The sequence below is a fragment of the Eriocheir sinensis genome, chromosome 19 (genome assembly GCF_024679095.1).
Source record: "Eriocheir sinensis breed Jianghai 21 chromosome 19, ASM2467909v1, whole genome shotgun sequence".
NCBI lineage: Eukaryota > Metazoa > Arthropoda > Malacostraca > Decapoda > Varunidae > Eriocheir > Eriocheir sinensis.
The window spans coordinates 2,563,389-2,586,707 of record NC_066527.1 but is presented as its reverse complement, the minus strand read 5'-3'; the positions used below and the strand labels follow the sequence as shown (position 1 = coordinate 2,586,707).

The window sequence follows — 23,319 nt, the reverse complement described above, 5'->3', positions numbered from 1 at the left end:
CTTTGGTAGAGGTTGTGCATGTATTTCCACGGGTAGTTTAATAAGCCTAGTGATAATCCGACAAGGTTTCTACGTCTCGAAGGTCAAAATACAGTCCAGAGAACCCGATTAAACTCCTTTGTGGTCTTTGGAAATAGTTGTGAGAGCCGAAAGAGTCTGAACCGGCCGTGTTTCTAATATAGTCGGTGTTTGCGAAGGTATCCTAATGACGAGCGAGAAGAAACGGACTAGGGCAGGTTGTATCATGCGTAGAACTGACAGGAGATAGACAAGCAAAGTGAGTGATAGGAATTGTAGAGATTAAGGCAGACGGGACCAGAGAGAGAGACAGAGAGAGAGAGAGGGAGAGGGAGAGGGGGAGAGGGGGAGGGAGAGAGGATGGAAGGTGAAAAAAATAAGAAGTGAAAAGAAGAAGGAAAGTGAAAATAGAGTAGGAAAAGAAAATGAATAAGATGAAAGTGGGGAGAAAAAAGACAAAAAATGAGACAGAGACAGAGAGAGAGAGAGAGAGAGAGAGAGAGAGAGAGAGAGAGAGAGAGAGAGAGAGAGAGAGAGAGAGAGAGAATGAAAATTACTGCACAACGATGTCAGTTTTTAACAACGAAATTTAAAAAGGGTCAAATAACGATGTGTGTGTGTGTGTGTGTGTGTGTGTGTGTGTGTGTGTGTGTGTGTGCACCCCTCTCGCAACATTACGAATCGGTTCACTGGAATTCGACTCGTATTAATTACTGAGTAACAGCGTCATATAAAATTAATCCTCACTCTGCATTCCTCTTTCATAATAACCTCCACCTAACGGTATGTATCACTGTGTTGTATTTCTTTATAAAACTGTTGATTGTTTGGTCCCGTGAATGAATCAGATCATGTTTATTTGAATGATCTATCTGCTACTTTATCCTCTTTATCTTTAGTTCTCTGTGTCCTAAGAAGTGTTGAGTTTATAGACTTTGGGACTTCATATATTTTTACTCCTTCACTTCTACTACTACTATTACTACTACTGAGACTCCTACTACTACAACGACAACATCAACAACAACAGCAACAACAAAAACACAGACTTTGGAACTTCATTTATTTTTACTTTCTCATTTTTACTACTACTTTAACTATTACTACGACTTCTACAACAACAACAACAACAACAACAACTACTACTACTACTACCACTACTACTACTACTACTACTACTACTACTTCTACTACTACTATTCCCAATACGAATGATAGTAGCAATAACAACCGTACCCTAGCTATAGAAAAAGTAGACCTGCAAACGAAGGAAACTACTATTTAGACTTTCATTATTATCATCATTCAAACTTCTTCGTATCGTCATCATCATCATCGAGCATGGTCTTCCTCCTCATTATGTGCCCCAAAGACCTCCATTAGTTAATTACCATCTTCATCGATCTGTAATTACCTCTCCCTTCCCACCTGTACCTATTCCCTTCCTCGCAAAGTCAGAATGCAAAGGTTAATGAAGTATACGAAAAAGACACAAAGACTAAAACCAGAAGAAAACATAAGTAAAGTTCAGCAGTCGAGAACACCGAAAGAAAAGCAGAAAGTGTTACTCTCCCAAAATAAATATCTCCAGGTCGTCACATGATGCTCCTCCTCCTGTTTTCCTTTAGTGTGTGTCGAAAGATAATAAAAGGAAGAAAAAGGAGGTGCCGCAGGGAAAGGGGGCAGAGAGGTGAGGTGGATGAGGAAGGAGACAAAAAGAATATTAAGATAAAAACGAAAGAGTAGAGAGAGAGAGAGAGAGAGAGAGAGAGAGAGAGAGAGAGAGAGAGAGAGAGAGAGAGAGAGAGGGTGGAAGGTGAAGAAAAATTGAGCGAAAAAGAAGAACGAAATAGAGTAGAGGAGAGAAGGAAAATGTCTGAGAGAGAGAGAGAGAGAGAGAGAGAGAGAGAGAGAGAGAGAGAGAGAGAGAGAGAGAGAGAGAACGAAATAGAGCAGAGAAAAGAAGGAAAATGTATGAGAGAGAGAGAGAGAGAGAGAGAGAGAGAGAGAGAGAGAGAGAGAGAGAGAGAGAGAGAGAGAGAGAGAGAGAGTATATCCAGCGCTTCACCTAAATTAATGATGGATGAAATAAGTGGAAAATTGCAATAAAGGGGAAGAGGGAGAGGCGAGGATGAAGATGAAAACGAGGGAAGAAAAAGAGAGAGGAAGGAAGGAAGGGAAGAGGAAGGAGACAGAAGCGATCAAATATGAATTGAAGAAAGAGGGGAAGCAAGGGAAGGAAGGAAGAGGGTAGAGAGAGGAGGAAAGAGTGCAAGGAAGAAGAATCTGAAGGAGAGATGAAAGAAAAAAAAGTAAAGTGATTGATTGACTGAATGGCTGACTGACTGACTGACTGACTAACTGGGCAAGCTGACTGAATAACTTACTAAATGCTTTGCTAAATGACAAATAGATTAACTGACTGACTGAATATTTAATTGAATGACTGACTGACTAATTAACTGAGTGAAAACTTTACTAACTAGCTGGCTAAGTCCATATTCTGTTAACAAACTAACTGACGGGTTGTGTGAATATTTTGCTGATTGACTGACTGACTTACTGACTGATTGACTGACTGCGTGACTGACTGACTAACTTACCGTCCTTGGTAGAGGCTGTGTTGTTGGCGACGAACACTTTACTCTGAGTCACCACGCGTCGGGGGTCTGCGGGGAGAGAGTGAAAGACAGGATTGGTTATTAGGACAAGATTAAGAGAGGGAGAGAGACTTGGCCAGGAAAACGTAGGAATTCGGGATGTTTTTTGGAACTCGGGAAGAAAAATATTTACTAGTCAAGAATAGTTTTTAAGCTTAAGAAGGAAAATATGTAGGAGTTAGTATGATTTAGGTGTTATGGAAGAAAATATTTATGGGTTCAGGATATTTTTAGAGCTAGGTGAGGAAGTTTTTCTATGGATGCAGAAAAAAAAGGAATATTGACCACGCGCCTAAAACAAGAATGTACATTAATCTGTCTAACGGAAAACGCGGACATGAAGAAGGAGGAGGAAAAAAAAAAAGAGGAAAGAGAAGGAAAAAGAAAAGAAATTCAAGAAAAAAAAGAGAAAAAAACGAAAAGTAAAACAGGAAAATAAGATGAAAAAAGTAGAAAAAGGAAGAGGAGGAGCAGGAGAAGGCGGGGGAGGAAGAGGAAAAGAAGAAAAGAAAGAAAAATAATAGGAACAAGACTATGAGAAAAAGTAAAGAAAAAGGCTATAGGGGAAAATACAAAAAGATAATAAGAAAAAAAACTGGTGGAGATGAAAAATGAAGACAAAGGAGTAGGGGAGAAAGAGGAGGTGGAAGAAGAGAACGGAGTAGGAGAAAAGAAGAAAAAAAAAAAGAGAAAAAGGATAAGAAGAACAAAAAGGTGGATGATGATGAGCAGAAAAAAAAGAAAAAAAAAGGAAAAAAGAAGATGAAAGAAGGAGACAAAGGAGGACGATAAGAAGGAGGAGTCGCAGGTGGAAGAGTCAGAGTAGAAGGAATCGGAGGGGGAGGAGAAGGAGTAAGAAGAAGAGGAGGAGGAGGCGGAGGTGAAGAAGGGCGAGATTAGGTGACGACGGCAGGTGTAAATTGGAGGCAGGTGTGCACGACAGGCGAGTGACTATTCAGGAGAGAGAGAGAGAGAGAGAGAGAGAGAGAGAGCTTAGGGAAAGATTCGCTCAAAGAAAAGAGAGACAAGGGAAGCGTATATCAGGAAAATGGAGGAGTAAGAGGAGGAGGAAGAGGAGGAGGAAGCTTCAAGGTGATGAGGAAAAAGAGGAAAGATGGCCAGGTGAGGAGTATCTGGAGAGAGAGAGAGAGAGAGAGAGAGAGAGAGAGAGAGAGAGTTGATGGACAGAGGGATAATGGAAGGGAATGAGGAAAATAATAGAGAAAGAAAAGAATGGGAAGAAAAGGATGGAAAAAATATTGAAAGTAGGAAGAGGAAGATTATGAAAGAAGAAACTGAAGAAGAGAGGAAAGATGGAAGGAGATGGGAAGTAAAGAGGAAAAGAAGTAAAGAGGAATGGAAGGAAGGTAGAAGAGAGAAAAGAAGGAGTGGAGAGAAGGAAGGAAGAGGAAAAGGTGAAATAGACTTAAGGATGGAGGAAGGAAGGGAGTTAAAGAGGAACGGAATTGATGAAGCGAGCGAATGGAGCTAGGGAGGAAATGGAGGAATGGAGGGAAGGGAGGGAGGAGAGGTGGAGGTAAGAAGGTCCAATCAGGGAGGAACACACAGTCAACACACGAGGAGCGCAACACAAACACTTCAACACACACACACACACACACACACACACACACACACACACACACACACACACACACACACACACACACACACACACACACACACACACACACACACACACACACACCTCCTTTCCTTGGCCCAATACGTGTAATTGATCGCGAGAAAGAATAAATAGTTTCAAGGAATAAAATTAAAAGGAAAGGAATACACACACAAAAAAAAATACATATAAGAAATTGAAAAAAAAATATTGAAGGAAAGACAGAAAAAAGGGAAAAATGAATAAAGAAAAATTTAAAGTTAAAAAGTGTGAAAAAAAATCTCACACACGCTACGAACTTAAAGAAAAAAATACACAAAATATGAGATAAAGAACGAAAAAAATATATATAAAGAAAAAAGTAATTAAAAGGAATAATAATAGAAAAACGTCAAGAAATATGCAAAACAACAACAACAACAACAACAACAACAACAACAACAACAACGCAGAAAACAAGACACTGGCCATGAGTAAAAAAATAAAATAAATAAATAAAGTACCTTGTGGAAAAAAAATGAAATAAAAGGAAAAAGAAAATAGTACTAAACTTTGATCACAAAATCCTAAGAGACAAAACCAAACAAAAATAAAACTCCGAAAACTGGCGACAGGCTTAAAAAAAATAAAAAAAAAAAAAAAATCGGTTCGTAAACAAAAAAGAAATCGTCAATACTCGAAAAAAAAAAACAAAAAAAAAACAACAACCGCGAACGCGGCTCACAACTTCTAAACGAGTGGCTCCGTGAAAGAGTCGGGAACAAAGCGATCACTCGGTCCTCGGAGCCGCACGACCTAACTTTCGGCGGCCGCACAAAAATAGCATCGGTGGGTTTCAATCTCTCTCTTTTTAATATTTGTTTCTTTGCCCCGCGCCCGTCCGCCTCACTGATTGCCGCTTGCCAGTCAGCCTGCCATATTGTCTGTCTGTCTGTCTTTCTCTTTTAACTATTTTGTATCTTTACTCTGGTTTGGCTCTATGTCTGCCGGTCAATCAATCTATCTATCTATCTGTGTATATCAACTATGACATATTATCTCTGGCTTGTTTGTATCTGTCCGTCTGTCTGTCTATCTGTCTGTCAGAACTCTTTCGCTTACTCTCTGATTTTCTTCTCAGTTTGCCTGCCTATCTATCTAAGTCTTTCTCTTTTAACTAATCCATATATATCTGTTTACGGAGTTGTTTATATGTCTGTCTGTTTCTTTTAACTTTTCCCTATACTCTATCTATCTATATGTTTATCTATCTTTCTCTTTTTGTTATTTCTTATATTCTTTGGCGTGTCCCTGTCTGGCGATCTTTCTATCTGTCTGTCTCTTTCAACTATTTTCTATTCCCACTTGGCTGTCTTTCTCTGTTGGTCTGTATGAATGTTTTTTTTTCTGTCAATCTCTTGCTGTCTTTTTTTTTCATATTATGTTAGGCTCTTTCTTTGCCTCTGTATATACGACTATCTTTTTTTAAATTTCCGTCAAGTTCTTTCTGTCTGTATTATGTCTTTCTGCATATGTATTCTGTCTGTCTTTATGTCTCCCTGTCTGTTAGTATCAATGTCTGTCTTTCCACCGTCTGAATTACTGTTTCTGTGTTTATTTGTGATCTGTCTGTCTGTCTGTCCGTCTATCTGTCGCCATCATCTGTATCCCTCTGTGCCTGTAGTTCAAATGATTCATATTCTTTGTTCCTGCTGTATATTTTTTTTTCCATTGATTTTTACACGTTCATGATTTTTATTTGCATTCTCTCTCTCTCTCTCTCTCTCTCTCTCTCTCTCTCTCTCTCCTTAATTGTACATTGTGTTTCCGGTAGGGCGTCCATGTCCCTCTCTCCAGCGTTTTTTATTTTTATGTTTTCGTTTTGCAGATTTTCGCTTCATCTGAATTTGTTTTCCTATTTTGCTTTTTGGATCCTTTTTTTTTTCGGTTTCGTTTCGCCATATTCTTGATTTTCTGCTTTGAATTTTATCTCAGTGAATGTTTTTTTAATTTTTTTTTTCAATTTCCAATTCTCATGATCTCGTTTTCATAATTTTTCGGTGTTTCTGTTGCTTTTTTTCAACTTTTGTCTGTTTTACTCTATGTTTTCTGTTTTTTTATTGTTGTTTTCCGCCATTATTTTCCTTCTCAGCTATCATCTTCTCTTTTCTCGTATATTTCCTTTGATAACAATTTAGCGTATTTTTTGTAATCTGAGTTATTAAATTCTGCTTTTTTTCCGTTAATCCTTTTTTTTTTACCTTTCCCCTCGCCCACAACCTTCTATTTACGTTTCTCTCATTCCCCCGTGATTAATGATTTGATATTTTTCACTTTCTACGGCTTCCCAATTTATTTTATTTTATTTCTTTTAGCATAATTACCATCGGGGTTTCATCGTCGTTTTTTATTGATTTTTTTTTCTAATTCTTTTTCTCTCACTCCCCTTCATTGATATTATATATTTTTATTATGTACTGTTTCTGCGTCTTTCTAATTTATTTGTTTGTTTTTCCTCGTTAAAAGGGATTCGTTTGCTCTTTAATTCGCTCTTTAGTTTTCTATTTACATTTCTCTCGTACTTCCCCTTCATTGATATTTTGTACTTTTTTCTGTTCCTACGTCTTCCTAACTCCTTTTTATTCTCGTTTTATTTCTTTTATTTTGTCTTTCAGTTGGGGTTCATCTTTGCTTCCCCTATGTTTTCTGATAGATGTTTCCTTTAATACGATATTCCTTTAGTTCGCCTCTACCTCGGTTCTTGTTTCCCCTCCCTGTTTGTGTTTCTCTGTGCTGTTATCTTTGTTATCTTTCATTCTATCTGTAGTGGATGCGTTCTTCATTTTCGTATCCCTTTGGTTCGTGTGTTTGCAGTATTCTCTTTTATTTCTGTATTTTTTTTACTTTTTTTGTGATTTTTATATATATCTCATTTTTAGTTTATTTCTATCTATCTCCTTCATTTCTATTTCATTTCTAACTATCATTATCTTTATCTTTCATTTAATTTTATTTATTCTTCTTATTTTGTCTTCATTTTTATCTCTCATTTTATTTTTATCTCGTTAATTTTTTCTTCATTTCTGTCTATTTCATTTTTATCTCACATCTATCTAGTCTTATATTTAACTTAACTCCTATCTCTAATTTAACCTCATTTTTATCAATCCTTCCTATTCATTCTGTATATATCTTTCTCGCATAATATTATCTCTTATTTCTCTTTATCGGCATCCTCCGTTTTTCTCCATATATACATTCTTTTACATCAATTTTCCGGGATATGTTTTTTCCATGCACGTCTGGGTTATTCGACATCTGGTTTCCTTCTCATCTAATTTATTTTACATTTATTTTCCACCCTTTGCTCACTCGTCTGCCATTTTTTTTTTATCTCCACAAGGTTCCTCGTGTAACCTTTTCTTCTTCGCTACGTTTTCTTTTTCTTTTCCTTATCTCTTCTCTTTCTTCCACATCTGTTTTCCTCCACATTGATTTTATTTTCCTTCATTCGCTCTCAATTCTGCCATTTTTTTTCTGTTGCCACAAGGTTCCTCATGTGTCTTTTTCTTCTTCTCTTCTGCTTCCTCTCCTCCCTTCTGTATCTTTTCTCTTTCCTCCACATCTGTTTTACCGCACATTTATTTTCCACCATTCGCTTCTTATCCTCCCATTTTTTTTTTATTCCACTCGCTTCCTCATGTATCTCCTCTTTTGCTGCTTCTCTTTCCTTCTTTACCTCCTCTTTAACTCACATCCGTTTTCCTCCATACGCCTCCTATCCTGCCATTTTTTTTTCATTTGCACAATTTCTCATTTAATTTTTCTTCTTTTTTTCCCTTTTCTGCCCTCCCCTCATTTCCCATCCCTCTTTTTCCCCGTCTCCTCTTATGTTTCCCTTCAGTTCTCTTCCCCCTGTTTCCCTTCAGTCCTCCCCTGCTTCTGTTCCCTTTTTTTCCCTTTTCACGATTCCTGCTTCCCATTTATGCTTCCCACGTTTCCTCTTTAGTTACTTGTACTTTATGTTCGTTTCTACATCAGTTTCCTTCATTCGCTTCCTACAGTGCCATTTTATTTTAATTTCCACAAGCTGCTTGATGTATTTTTTTCTTTTTTAATAATATTCGCTACAACTCTTCATTCTTCCATATGTTTTCCTCCACGTCTGTTTTTCTTCTTTTCCTCCATTCGCTCTCAATTTTCTCATGTAATTCTTCATCTCCTTCTTTCCTTTTTTTCCCCTTTGCTGCCTCCCCTCTCTCCTCAGCATCTGTTTCCCTCCATTCGCTTCCTATCCTGATATTATTTTTATTTCCACATGTTTTCTCATACAACTCTTCTCATTCCTTATTTCCTTTTCCTTTACCTTATACTTTTTTTTCATATATGTTTTCCTATCCATTTGTTTTATTCCACATTCATATTTTTACCATTCGCTCTCAAACCTGCCATTTTTTTTTTATTTCGACAAGCTTCCTCATTTATCTTCACTGTTGTTTTTGTGTTCTTTACCTCTTCTCCTTCATTCATATCTGTTTTCCTCCACTTTTGCTTTCCTCTTCATTTTTCCTTTACATTTATTTTCCTCCATCCGCTTTCAGTCCAGTCATTCTTTTCCTTTTTCACGCGCTTGCTCATGTAACTCTCCTTCTCCTTCCTTCCTTTTCCCCTCCACTTTTGCTTTCCTTTTCATCTCTTTCCTCTACTTTTATTTTCCTCCCTTCGCTTCCAGTCCTGTCATTCTTTTCCTTTTTGACGCGGTTGCTCATGTAACTCTCCTTCTCCTTCCTTCCTTTTTTCCCTCTCCGACCTCCTCTCCTTTCCAAGTTCCCCGAAGTGTCGTTTTTCCACTTAGTTTTTTCCATTCACGGTTTCTTTTACTTTTTTTTTATCCTCCTGACCCCATTTATCATCAGGTCTCTTTTTTTTTTCTCCCCTTCTCTCTCTCTCTCTCTCTCTCTCTCTCTCTCTCTCTCTCTCTCTCTCTCTCTCTCTCTCTCTCTCTCTCTCTCTCTCTCGCTCTCGCTCTCGCTCCCTCTCTCTCTTCATAGTTCTGGTGCATTAATATTCTAATTCTTCAACCCGTCAACTTTTTTTTTCCTCCTCTTCCTCCTCCTCTTCCTGCTCCCTGCCAGCCAACCCTTTCACTTTCCTCCGGCATTTCCTCCCTTCCTACCTCACAGCTTTTTCTCTTTTCCTCCTGCTCCTTCCTTTCATTTCCCTTCTTCTTTCTTTCGGCCTTTCCTCTTTCTTTTTCTGCATTTCCCTTTCATTTTTTTCTTCAGTCTTTTCTTTCTCTTCCTTCCTTGCTTTTCCTCATTTCTTTAATTTCTTCTACTTTTCTTCCTGCTCTCATTTTTCTTCTACTCTTCCTTCCTCTTAACTCCCTGATTTTCCTCTCTCCTTTCCTCTTGCTTCTTCCTTTCATTTCCTTCCATCCTATCCTTCGTGCTTTTCTTCCTCTTTCCTTTCCTCCTTTCTGATTTTCCTCGCGCTACTCTTCGTTAGGTAATCTGCGTTCTTCCCTTCCCTCTTCTTTCTATAAATTTCCTTCTTGCTTTCTGTGTTCTCATAAGTCGTTATCTTGATTCTGAACCGACGGACGCTTCATATATATCAGATCTTTTTATATACTTTTTTCAGTTATATTCCTTTTTTTCTGTGTTTTTTCTTTAAACTTTTCACCTCATTCACATTTTCCTTCTGTATTTATTTATATTTTCTGCTACAGTGTTCGTTGAGGATTTTCTCGATTCAATTTTGTATTTTTTTCATGTATTTTTCTTTACTCCGTTTTTTCTCCTGTTCCTCCTCTTCCTCCACCTCCGTTTCCTCCTCCTCCTCCTCGCCTTCCTCGCCTTTCTCCGCCTCCTCCTCCTCCTCCTCTACCTTTTCCAACCCCTGCTCCTCCTCCTCCTGCAATTTTCCATCATTACCAAGTTTCCCCCGCAGTTTCCGGATGCTTTTCCTCTTACGTCGGCTAGTTTTCTTGTTTTCCTCCAACTCCCACCACATGTTGTTTCCAGCTCTTCTGTTGCTTGTGCTTCTTCGATTTTGTTCCTTCCTTCTCTTCATCTTTAGCTCCTCATGCTTGTTTCTGCTTTCTACATCAGTTTTCGTGAAGATTTTTGCAATGTTTTTTTCTATGTATATTTTCTCGCTATTTTCCTTGTTAGCAGCTTTTCTTTTTCCCTCTTGTTTCCCTTCCTTTCCCCTGTCTCCTTTTTCCCTTTCCCTTCAGTTTCCTTAGTTCCTCTTTCCCCTGTCTCCCTTTTTCCCTTCCCTCTTCAGTTTCCTTTGTTCCTCTTTCCCCTCATTTCCCATCCCTCTTTTTCCCCGTCTCCTCTTCTGTTTCCCTTCAGTTCCCTTCCCCCTGCTTCCTTTTAGTCCTCTCATGTTTATGTTCCCTTTTTTTTCCCTTTTCTCGATTCCTGTTTCCCGTTTCCTGTTTCCCATGTTTCCTCTTTAGCTACTTGTACTTTTTGTTCGTTTCTACATCAGTTTTCGCAAAGATGTTCTCGTGGTTCTCTTCCTAAACATCTATTCGCAGTATTTCTCTCCTCAGCTGCTTTTTTCTCTCTTTTTCCTCCTCTTTTTTCCCTTCCTCTTTAGTGTGTCATATTTACAATTCTTTATCAGTTTCCACGTAAAGATTTCTATTGTATTTTCCCTCAACAGCTTTTCTTCTTTCCGCTTTCTCTTCTTCCTTTTCCTGCAGTGTTCCCCCTCTGGCGAGTCTTTCCGTGAGTCTCCTAATGCCCTCCAATGCCTCTTACTTCTCTCTCTTCTCTTGTCTTGCCCCTGCTCTACTTACGCACTTTTCGCCTTTTCTCTCCATTTTCCACTCCTACTCATTCTTCTACCATGCTCCCCCTCCCCTTTAGTTCCTTAGTCACTGTTTTCCTTCAGTTCTTCGGCCCTTTCTCCATTAAACTTTCACTGTTCCTTTTATCTCACCCTTCAGTTCCTTTTTTTTCCCTCCATTTCCTCTATCCCTCTTACCGTAAACTTCCACTTCCTCTGTTTTCCTTCCTACTATGTTACTCACCTTGCTCCCCTCAGTTCCTTGGCCCCTCTTCCCCTAATCAATCGTTCCCTTCGTTTGCTTCCTTTCCACTTAATTTCCCCATCCATGTTTACCTTCATTTCCCATGTCTCTGTTCCCCTTTCTTTCCCCCCTTTCCCGGCTCCTGTTTCCCTTTTTCTGCTTTCCATGTTTCCCTTTGTTTCCCCTTTCTCGGCCCCTCTTCCTCTAAATTTCCCATTTTTTGTTACCCCTAACCTTCAGTTCCCCGTTCTCTGCATCCCTTCCCCTTTAGTCTGCCTCCCCTTATCACTGTTTCTTTCCCCCTGTCAGACACAAAGCCACGCCGGGGTCAGGGAGAGGGTGCGAGGCGGGCCGTTTTGCTTTTAATCAACAGGTAATTTAACACGAGGTGAGGCGGAGACAGGAGGAGGAGGAGGAGGAGGAGGAGGAGGAGTGAGAGGAAGAGGGTGAAAGGGGAGGAAAATGGATGGGAGAGCGCGTGGATATGATAGATGGGAGAGGAAGGAAGGGATGGGATAGAGGAGGAGGAGGAGGAGGAAGAGAATGGGAAAAAAAGTGAAGAGGGAAAGTGATATAATAGATTAAGAGAAGATGGCGTCACTATAAACACTTGCCTGCGCCATGACGGGCTGGGGCCGAATACCATCCAGACCCCTCAAGCAAGCCTACCGACGCAATGGGCGGAGACGTAGAAAACATACACACACACACACACACACACACACACACACACACACACACACACACACACACACACACACACACACACACAATCCCTTCCTCACTCCCCCCACACAACCCCCCTCCTCTCCCCCAACCCCACGACCCTTACCCTCCCCCACCCCCAGTTTTCCATACACGTAATGATAAGCGTTTGATGTCTGATTAAGGACGATATATTTTTTTGTCCCAGTGCATGATGGAGCTTCTGTGGCGGCTGATGTGATAGTGCTGATGGAGGCAATGGGGACGCCGCTGTGAAAGGCGCTCGGGGGGCCGTTTAGTCAGGTAATGTGTTCCGTCTGCCATTGATCACCGCTGCATCATCATCATCATCATCATTGTCCTCATTATCACCGTTGTCAGAGTTACCATAATGGGTATTAGAGGCACAAAAGTGTAGTATTATTAGGTATTTGTATTGATTATTTTTAGTGTTTCTTTGTTATATATGGAGTCTTTTGTGGGGTGTTGGTAGGCTTGTTATTGTTATTATTATTATTATTATTATTATTATTATTATTATTATTATTATTATTATTATTATTATTATTATTATTATTATTATTATTATTATTATTATTATTATTATTATTATTATTATTATTATTATTATTATTATTATTACTACTACTACTACTACTACTACTACTACTACTACTGCTGCTGCTATTATTATTGTTATTGTTTCTAGTGTTGCTGTTGTTATTGTTGCTATTCTTATTGATTTTATTGGTATTAGTATTAGTACTGTATCGTACTTTACTGCCTCTACTACTAATAATAATAATAATAATACCGACGTCGCTAGTACCATTATTATTTTTTCCCTTTTGTTTCAGCGCGCAGGTGTATAAAATAGTGTGTGTGTGTGTGTGTGTGTGTGTGTCGGTACGCCCCTTCCACTTCAATGCACGCGTCATGGCGATATGAAGGGGAGACTAGAGGAAAAGGGATGACGGGAGGGGAAAGGATGGGATAGGATTGTGTTTGGTTGGTGAGCGGATTGATGGGGAAGGGAAGGGAAAGGTAGGAAAGAGCCAAAAAGAAATGGGAATAAAAGTGCCTCGAGGCCACGTCCAGCTCCAGCATGTGCTCCAATTATTGACAAAGGTAGAGCAGAACGCGTGATGGGAGAGTACGTAAGGGTGATTTTTGTTCGTTTGGTGGAAGGGAGGCAGGAAAAGGAAATATACTGAAGGGCAGTGAGGAATGGGTTACAACTGTTCTCTGCGTATCACTTGAATCAGTTTGCCCTTTTTTCCTTCTCATTTCCACTGCACTCAGTTCTTCGTCTGCGTTTTTAGTCTACTCCTCGCTAGGGTCTGTTTTTTTTTAATTTCCACTCCTCCTGCTGGCTTTTCTCTGCATAGCACTTGAGTCAGCTTGCTTTTACATATTTTGACATCCGCTGCACTCTTTTCTCGTCTGCTTTTTCGCCTATTCCCTGTGCCTGATTTCTTATTATTCATACTTCTTTTCTCTTGGTGTAATGGGTGTTATGTCAGACACGCAGCATCAGCTCTGGAGGTAGATGTTGTTGCTTTTTAACCAATGGCAGAGAGCAAACATTAGGCACGCTGGAAGAAGGTTGGAGGGAGGAAATACAACCCAAGCTAAGTGTCCTAAGAGTCGAGTGAGGTGAACATGACTTTCAACCCATGACACAATAAACATCACGGAACCACGCTGGATGAAGCTTGCACGTCTAAGAGGCATATTCTTTAACCTTTTGGCGCCCATGCACACACATTTGGCAAGGCTTTCGTAGCAGAGCACATGTGGGTATTTCCATGGGTAGTTTTATGACCCTGGCGGTAGTTTGACGAAGCTTCTGTACCGTGAAAACCTGATTAATCTCTTTTTCGTTTTTTGAAAATAGTTAATGTGACAAAGCGTCTGAATACCGACCTAATATGTTGAGTGAGAGGTCGTGTCACTGCAGAGGAAAGAAGTTTACTGTACCATTATCGCTCCGAGTTGAATTTCCTGCGTTACCATTATCGCTCCGAGTTGAATTTCCTGTGTTACCATTATCGCTCCGAGTTGAATTTCCTGCGTTTCCATTATCGCTCCGAGTTGAATTTCCTGCGTTTCCATTATCGCTCCGAGTTGAATTTCCTGCGTTACCATTATCGCTCCGAGTTGAATTTCATGCGTTACCATTATCGCTCCGAGTTGAATTTCCTGCGTTTCCATTATCGCTCCGAGTTGAATTTCCTGCGTTACCATTATCGCTCCGAGTTGAATTTCCTGCGTTTCCATTATCGCTCCGAGTTGAATTTCCTGCGTTACCATTATCGCTCCGAGTTGAATTTCATGCGTCACCATTATCGCTCCGAGTTGAATTTCATGCGTTACCATTATCGCTCCGAGTTGAATTTCCTGCGTTACCATTATCGCTCCGAGTTGAATTTCCTGCGTTTCCATTATCGCTCCGAGTTGAATTTCCTGCGTTTCCATTATCGCTCCGAGTTGAATTTCTATCGTTTCCATTATCGCTCCGAGTTGAATTTCCTGCGTTTCCATTATCGCTCCGAGTTGAATTTCCTGCGTTTCCATTATCGCTCCGAGTTGAATTTCCTGCGTTTCCATTATCGCTCCGAGTTGAATTTCTATCGTTTCCATTATCGCTCCGAGTTGAATTTCCTGCGTTACCATTATCGCTCCGAGTTGAATTTCCTGCGTTTCCATTATCGCTCCGAGTTGAATTTCTTGCGTTACCATTATCGCTTCGAGTTGAATTTCCTGCGTTACCATTATCGCTCCGAGTTGAATTTCCTGCGTTACCATTATCGCTCCGAGTTGAATTTCCTGCGTTTCCATTATCGCTCCGAGTTGAATTTCTATCGTTACCATTATCGCTTCGAGTTGAATTTCCTGCGTTTCCATTATCGCTTCGAGTTGAATTTCCTGCGTTTCCATTATCGCTTCGAGTTGAATTTCCTGCGTTTCCATTATCGCTTCGAGTTGAATTTCCTGCGTTTCCATTATCGCTTCGAGTTGAATTTCCTGCGTTTCCATTATCGCTCCGAGTTGAATTTCCTGCGTTTCCATTATCGCTTCGAGTTGAATTTCCTGCGTTTCCATTATCGCTCAGAGTTGAATTTCCTGCGTTACTATTATCGCTCCGAGTTGAATTTCCTGCGTTTCCATTATCGCTCAGTTGAATTTCCTGCGTTTCCATTATCGCTCCGAGTTGAATTTCCTGCGTTACTATTATCGCTCCGAGTTGAATTTCCTGCGTTACCATTATCGCTCCGAGTTGAATTTCTTGCGTTACCATTATCGCTCCGAGTTGAATTTCTTGCGTTACCATTATCGCTCCGAGTTGAATTTCCTGCGTTACCATTATCGCTCCGAGTTGAATTTCTTGCGTTACCATTATCGCTCCGAGTTGAATTTCTTGCGTTACCACTATCGCTCCGAGTTGAATTTCCTGCGTTTCCATTATCGCTCCGAGTTGAATTTATCGCTCCGAGTTGAATTTCCTGCGTTTCCATTATCGCTCCGAGTTGAATTTCTTGCGTTACCACTATCGCTCCGAGTTGAATTTCCTGCGTTACCATTATCGCTCCGAGTTGAATTTCCTGCGTTACCATTATCGCTCCGAGTTGAATTTCTTGCGTTACCATTATCGCTCCGAGTTGAATTTCCTGCGTTACCATTATCGCTCCGAGTTGAATTTCCTGCGTTACCATTATCGCTCCGAGTTGAATTTCTTGCGTTACCATTATCGCTCCGAGTTGAATTTCCTGCGTTACCACTATCGCTCCGAGTTGAATTTCTTGCGTTACCACTATCGCTCCGAGTTGAATTTCCTGCGTTACCATTATCGCTCCGAGTTGAATTTCCTGCGTTACCATTATCGCTCCGAGTTGAATTTCCTGCGTTACCATTATCGCTCCGAGTTGAATTTCTTGCGTTACCACTATCGCTCCGAGTTGAATTTCCTGCGTCACCATTATCGCTCCGAGTTGAATTTCCTGCGTTACCATTATCGCTCCGAGTTGAATTTCTTGCGTTACCATTATCGCTCCGAGTTGAATTTCTTGCGTTACCATTATCGCTCCGAGTTGAATTTCTTGCGTTACCATTATCGCTCCGAGTTGAATTTCTTGCGTTACCATTATCGCTCCGAGTTGAATTTCCTGCGTTACCATTATCGCTCCGAGTTGAATTTCTTGCATTACCATTATCGCTCCGAGTTGAATTTCTTGCATTACCATTATCGCTCCGAGTTGAATTTCTTGCATTACCATTATCGCTCCGAGTTGAATTTCTTGCGTTATTACTCGTTCTGCCGTTTCGGAATCTCAGAGTATACCCAATCCACCCACACAAACCTTCCCCCCACACCATCCCCCCTCACACACACCTTACCCCTCACGCCCCCCCCCCCCCCACACATACACACTGCAATCCTTCTTACACACCTTCCCGCCCTTAGTCACCATTTGAACGTTAGACACATTCAGCTTCTTCATTCTCTTCTCCATTTGAAAGTTTTCCCTTGATTTAATTTCCCCCTTCCTACGACTTCAACTCTTTTAAATAGGGAACAAACAGACACCCCAAGAAAGGTTTTTGATCAACCTCTCGTGGCATGATTCTTTTACCGTCCTTCTTTGGTTTATATGCGTAGTGGGCTCTGAGCTCTTTATAACGTTTTTTTGGCCATTAGTTGTCTCCCTTATCGAAACTAATAACTCAACTACGGTAAATGTTAGTCGATGAAGGTGTGGTATTTTACGTCTGCGATCCCGGCGCTTTTTGTTTATGGGAGTAACATATATTACTGCTTTGCGTGTGTCCATTACAACGTCTCCCTTTAAAAACACAACAACAAAAACAACAACAGCTGCCACTGGTAATGTTACTTTTGCGATCCCGATTCCTTCTGTTTATGGGAGTTACGTATTGTGATCTCCTTTTATTAGTGTCTGATTGACCTTTAGAACGTCTCGATTATTAAAAACAAAACCCCATATCCCAACAGCCAGTGGTTATGTTACGTCTGCGAACCCGGTGAACCCAGAACAGGCAGACAGTGACGAGGGAAAGCGTCAATTAGAGCGACGCAACCTAGTCTTTGTGCGGGGCCTCGGGGACCAGCCAGACATGAGTTCCTGATGAGCGAGGCCGCAGACAACAGACGAGACGAGGCGGGACCTTGAGTTCGGCCGCGGCTCAAGGCACAGGTCGCTCGAGTCTAGACTGACGAATGCAAAACCTTCCGCCGCCGTGTTTGTTCTCGGCCTCTCGAAATGAGTATGTTTTCCTTCCTCTGTTCTTCTTCCTCTTGATTTCCTTGTGTTTGTGTTGGATTGTTGTGTTGTTGGCTGATGGAGGGAGGAGAGGGGATCAGGCTGGTGGACGCGGCTGTGCTGGCTGGAGGGTTTCAGGTTTCAAGTTTGATGGACGTGGAAAATTAACACGTAATGGGATGGACGCATCTCCCTCGAGCCACTGTCGTGTTCTCGTTAACAGGCAAGTAAGTCACGTCAGGGCTTGATGAGTGAAAGAGTTTTTAATTACGTGGAGAATCCTGTCTAATTAGTGGCGAGTAGATTTTTGTTAATAGTGTGTAATTGTTTTTCTGGTCATGCAGCTCTTGACTTGAAAAATGCGTGCGATGTTCTGGGGTTATTTGTCTGCCAGATGAGCCCTAGGAAGTGATCAGGGACGACCTTTAGCTATTCTGAGGAGACCCTTTTCTCCTGCCAGAGGGCCTTCAAGACGAAAAATATGTGTCTCAGAGAACATTTATTAGCATCGTATATAAAGCTTGTTTGGTGGTAGATAACGAATTTAAAAATGAAAAGAAGTGGGTGAAATAATTGGATATAAGTGGAAAAAAGGACATTCGGGATGGGGTTGAGTAGTGCTTCAGGTCCGTGTATAGTACTGCGTCTTTATATTATATGTTCTGCGTCCCTATCCCATATCCCAGGTGATTTTGTGTCCCTTATCCGTGGTAGTAATGCGTCCCTATCCTTTATCCCTGGTAGTAGTGTGTCTTGTCCCTACCCCATATCCCTACTGGTTATGTGACCCTATCCCTTATCCCTGGTAGTACCGCGTCCCTATCCACTATTCCTCGGGGTTTTGTGTCCCTAATCCCATGGTAGTACTGCGTCCCCATCCCATATACCTGGTGGTTTCGTGTCCTTATCTATTATCATTGGAGCTACTGTAGCCCTATCCCCCATCCTTGGTAATACTGCGTCCCTATCCATTATCCCTAGTTGTTTTGCGTTCCTGTCTGTGCCTGGTGGTCCTGACCCTCCTGCCCCCTCCAGCGCCGCCACGGGTCGCTGCTCGGGCCGTTGTTAGTGCTGTCGCTGCCGGCTGACACGCGCATTTATGGCCCGACAATTGAGTGACTTTGAGCCGCTGAATATTTGCCGTGACTGTCGATGCCTCGCAGCCCCGCGCCGGCATTGTGTGGCGAACACTTCAAAAGCTGCCCTGAAATGCATCTGCTGTGACGCCGCGCGGAGATATGTCGTGCTTGCGTTTGTGACACTCCCGTTACTCCCACGCGCGCGCGCACATACACGCACCCACCCACCCACACAAAAACACAGACAGACATATAGGACATATAGACAACCACTTACACGCACAGACACACACATACCTACAGGCAAACAGACACAAACAGACGCCCCCCCAACCCACACACACACACAGAGACTCACCGTGCACGTGTAGGGTGACGGGGCGGGACATCTTCTGCTCCGTGTTCACCTGGCACTCGTACACGCCGGAGTCCCGCACCTGGGCGTATCGCACCACCAGCGTCCACTCGTTGCTCCCCTCCGCGTGCACCACCTGGGGAGGAAAAAAATAAATGGAAAAATTGAATAAAAAAAGAGTTAAAGAAGAATAAGAAGAAAATACAAGAAAGAAAAAAGAATGTGGAAAAATAAAATAAAAACAGAGTAAAAGAAGAAAAAGAAGAAAATACAGGAAATAAAACATAATCATAAGTAAAGGTTGAATATAATAATAGAAGAAAAATGTAGAGAGAAAGAAAATAAATATTAGAATAGAACTGAAGTGATTAAGTACTCCATATGAGCTAGTTAATTTTAACCATCATCATCATCACCACCACCATTATCATCATTATCTCTCTTTTTTATTTTGTTCTTTCTAATTTTACTTAAAATTTCATGGTTTTCTTCTCCACTTTGTTTTTTCTTGTATTCTTTTTTTCCCTTTAACTTGCATCCTTTTCCACATTCACCTCCTCCTCCTCCTCCTCCTCATCATCATCATCATCATTATCATCACCATCATCATCATTATCATCATATTTATTCATTACTTGTCCACACAAAGGCCATTCATAAAGTTGTTGTTCTCCTCCTCCTCTCTTTCTGATGTTAGTTCACTCCAAACTGCTCCGGTAAATCTGTTGTCATCATCATTATCATCATTATCCTCATCATCATTATGGCATTACTAGTCCACTGCAAGACAAAGCTCATTCATCGCGTTCTCCTCCTCCTCCTTCTCCTCCTCCTCTCTCTGTCTGATGTTAGTGTATTCCAATCCGCTCCGGCAAATGCTCTTAATATCATCTTTTTACCTGGTCCTCTCTCTCCCCAGACTTATTCTACCATTTTTTAATAGTAGTTTTATTTTAATTTTACTTTCATGGGAGTTTTATTTGAAGGTTTTTATTTTTGGGAGTCTTATCGTAGATTTTGTAATGTTTTTATGTGTGGGGATAGCGTATTGTGGGCCCTTTTTTCGTTAATAATAGCAGTGCGTGTACAGCTGCTGGTCTGCATATTCGTGCCGTAAAAACGAGAGCAAAAAAAGATGAAAAGGTTTGTAATCCCTCGTGTGAAAACTGACACCGGCCTTTTTTTGTTTTTTTGCTCTTGTTAAGCTTTCGCACTGTTCTCTCTCTCTCTCTCTCTCTCTCTCTCTCTCTCTCTCTCTCTCTCTCTCTCTCTCTCTCTCTCTCTCTCTCTCTCTCTCTCTCTCTCTCTCAAAAAATATATATACATGGACAGAAATATGAACGTTTATGAAATAAGGACATTGTAAATTTAGTATAGCTTTTCTTCGTTAAATTTTCTTTCTTCCTGTGATGTAAACTCTTTCATGAAGTATCGAGGCACCTCTTAAGGAAAAAAAAAAAAAAAGGTAGGATGTAAACTTTTTCATGAAAGGGGTATCGAGACTCCTCTTTAGGAAAAAAAAGAAAAGGCTTCCATCTATATTTTTTTGTACAAACATTTTAAGGGCATTTTTTAAATTTTATTTCCTTGTTATTGCTCTAGCTTATTTTTTTTTGTATTACCATATTTTCTTCTATTTTCCTTTTCGTTCGTTTTTTATATTTCCTATTCAGTATCTTAGTTTTTCTTAGTTTTTCTTTTTTCTTTTGTTTCGTTTTTCTCTGTTTAATCAAATTCCACTTCTTTCCATGTTTGTCTTCCCATAACCTGCTTCCTTCAATACCCCAGGAACATGAGCCATAAAACAAAGAACGGCATTGCTACGTTAAGGACATTGGACTCGTGTTTACATTCTCCCAAACAGCGACTCCCCTCTCTCCCTCTTGACATCATTGCATGCGCGCCGCGTCCCCGTGTTGCCCCCAAGCATGTTAAGGCGACACGACACGCTTGCTAACTGACCCTCTCTCTGCCTTGCTGCTCTTCCTCTATTGCCTTGAGGGACAGAACATGCAGCCCGTACCTACCTACCTTACTGCTCTCCTCTGCTGTCTTTCCTGCCGTTGTATATTCACTTTTTTCTTTCTCCTCATCCGCCTTATCCGCTTACCTTACCTTCCCTCCTTTCTGCTCTCTCCTGCTGTCTTTCCTTCTGTAGTATATTCATTTTATTCCTTCTCCTCATCCGGTTCTTTCCTGAATACTTTCTTTATCAATTCCTGACCCAACTTCCTTCCTCTCTTCCTACCTTCTCTTTTTGTTTCAACCTATAGTAAATATTTTTTCCGTTCTTTTCTTTCGTTTATCTTTCTTTTTTTCCTTCTTTTTTATTCGTTTCCTCGTTTTTTTTCCTTCCATATTTATTTTCTTCCGTTTTGCCTTCTTCCCTCATTCTTTCATTTTCCTTCCTTCCTTCCTTCCTTCCTTCCTTTCTGCCTTTCTTCTTTCTTTCCTTCCTTCCTTTCTCCCGCAATAACATCCTTCCATCATTCACCTTTCATTCTTTCATTCTTCATCCACTGTATTCCTATCTTGTTCTTTTCATCCCCTTCGGAATTTTCTTTCAATTTTCACTTTGGGTTCGCCTCGTCCTGCTCTGACACACACACACACACACACACACACACACACACACACAGTACCCAGAAGTCGGCTAACGAGTTCCAAATGCAATCACATGGAGGGCTCTTGCAGGCGATTACGAGTCCAGCACGTGATCAGGACGTGGCAAATCACACACACACATACACGCACCTGGAAACGCTGGTCCGCGGAGTAGGTGTGGTGGCCGACGGTGAGGATGTGCAGGTCTCGCCGCCTCAGCCACGTTACCTGCGGGAGAGGGAAGGGGGAGGCGCGTGAGGTGAGGGAGAAACAATGAAGACGAAAGGAAAGGGAGGGATGGATTTTACAGAAGGGGGAGATAGATTGTACGGAAGGGGGAGATAGATTGTACGGAAGGGGAAGATAAAAGAGTAATTTTACTAGTGGTAGGAGGAGGAGGAGAAGGAGGACGAGGACGTAAGTAATATCAATAGTAATATCAGGAGGGGTAGGAGATAAGTGATAAAAGTATAAGGAGAGGGTGGAGGAGAGGTAGGTTTTTCATACAATAATTTAGGTAGTGCAGAAGACTCCATTACTTGATTATAGAATATGCGTTTTTTTGTAATGATGAAAAAAGCCAAAATGATGATGACTACTAATAAGAGAAAGCGTAATAAGAAGATGAGGTTATATAAATGTCATATAAAAATACATAAAAAAACTTAGAAAAAGAATATACGAGGTAACTGGCGTTCTTTAGTGCAGTGGAAACAGAGAACTATTGCAAACGATTCCTGGTACACTGCATAAGACCCTGCCCATACCCTTGTGTCGAGGTTAGCACGGAAAAAAAAAAGACAACCCTTTACTGCAAAAAAATTAGACACACGAACATATGCGTCAAGGTCATAGATAAAAAAAAAAAAGACCTGGGAACATAAACGTTGAAGTCGAGAGAAAAAAACTGGGCAAACTATGTGATTAAGTCGTATAGAGGAATTAGGTGAGCTTGTGCGTCACGATCATAGAGAGAGAAAATTAGACTCGGGAACATGCGTTAAAGTCAAAGGGAGAGAAAATTGGGCAAACTAATATGTGCTTATGTCATATGGAGAAAATTAGAAGGTGAGCATAATGCGTCAAGGTCATACGGAGGAAATTAAACGGATTGAAATATGTGTTCCAGTCTTACGGGAAAAAAATGACAGATATAATGTGTTTGTCATACAGAGAAACTTGAACTGGTGAAAGTATGTGTTTAATTCATACAGAAAAGAAGAGAAATGAAAAATGTGTTCAAGTCATACGAAGAACATTATATAGACGAACAGATGAGTTTAGGTTATAGGAAAATAAATAAACACTCGAATATATTATGCATTTAGGTCATACGGATACAATTAATGAGTAGAAGTATGGAGTAAGGAGTAAAAGTAAGTAAAGTAAGTATGGAGTAAAGTGTGTGTAAATCATACGGGAGGCAAAACTAGAAGGAAATTGTGTTCAGCTTATACGGAAAAAAATTGACAAATGATAATATGCGTTTACTTGGTATGTGAAAGAAAAGATACAGATGAAAATATACGTCTAAATAACACTGAGAAAAGCAAAATAAATAAAAATATGCTGTTAAATCAAATGAGAAAGAATAGACGGATGGAAATATACATCTTAAATAATACCGAAAAATAATAATGAATAACACTGAGAAAATTAGAAAGACAAACATATGCCTTTAGGTCGTTGAGCATACTGAGGGAATTAAAACAGGCGAACTTTGCTGCAAAAACTACGTGACGTCTTGAGAGGGAGATTAAATGTCTGCATGGAAATGTGTGTGTGGAGGAAAGGGAACGTGCGGGGCTCAAAGAACGGGTGCAGGGAGAGAGAGAGAGAGAGAGAGAGAGAGAGAGAGAGAGAGGAGAGGAGAGGAGAGGAGAGGAGAGACAGACAGACACATGCACAAATTCACACCAACACCCCCTCAACTTCCCCCCCCGCCTTTCAAGCCCCCTTTTTACC

At 40.7% G+C, this 23,319-nt stretch overlaps 1 protein-coding gene across 1 annotated transcript in view; it reads right to left on the bottom strand.

The window, feature by feature from the left end:
- LOC127000943 (zwei Ig domain protein zig-8-like) overlaps positions 1-23,319 on the bottom strand; it is a 93,806-nt gene that overhangs the window by 31,062 nt on the left and 39,425 nt on the right. The window contains exons 3-5 of the mRNA XM_050865119.1: positions 21,505-21,582; positions 18,754-18,886; positions 2,622-2,687 (exon numbers count right to left, since the gene is read on the bottom strand). Coding sequence (XP_050721076.1) covers positions 2,622-2,687; positions 18,754-18,886; positions 21,505-21,582 — 277 coding nt within the window. The remainder of the gene's footprint in view (positions 1-2,621; positions 2,688-18,753; positions 18,887-21,504; positions 21,583-23,319) is intronic.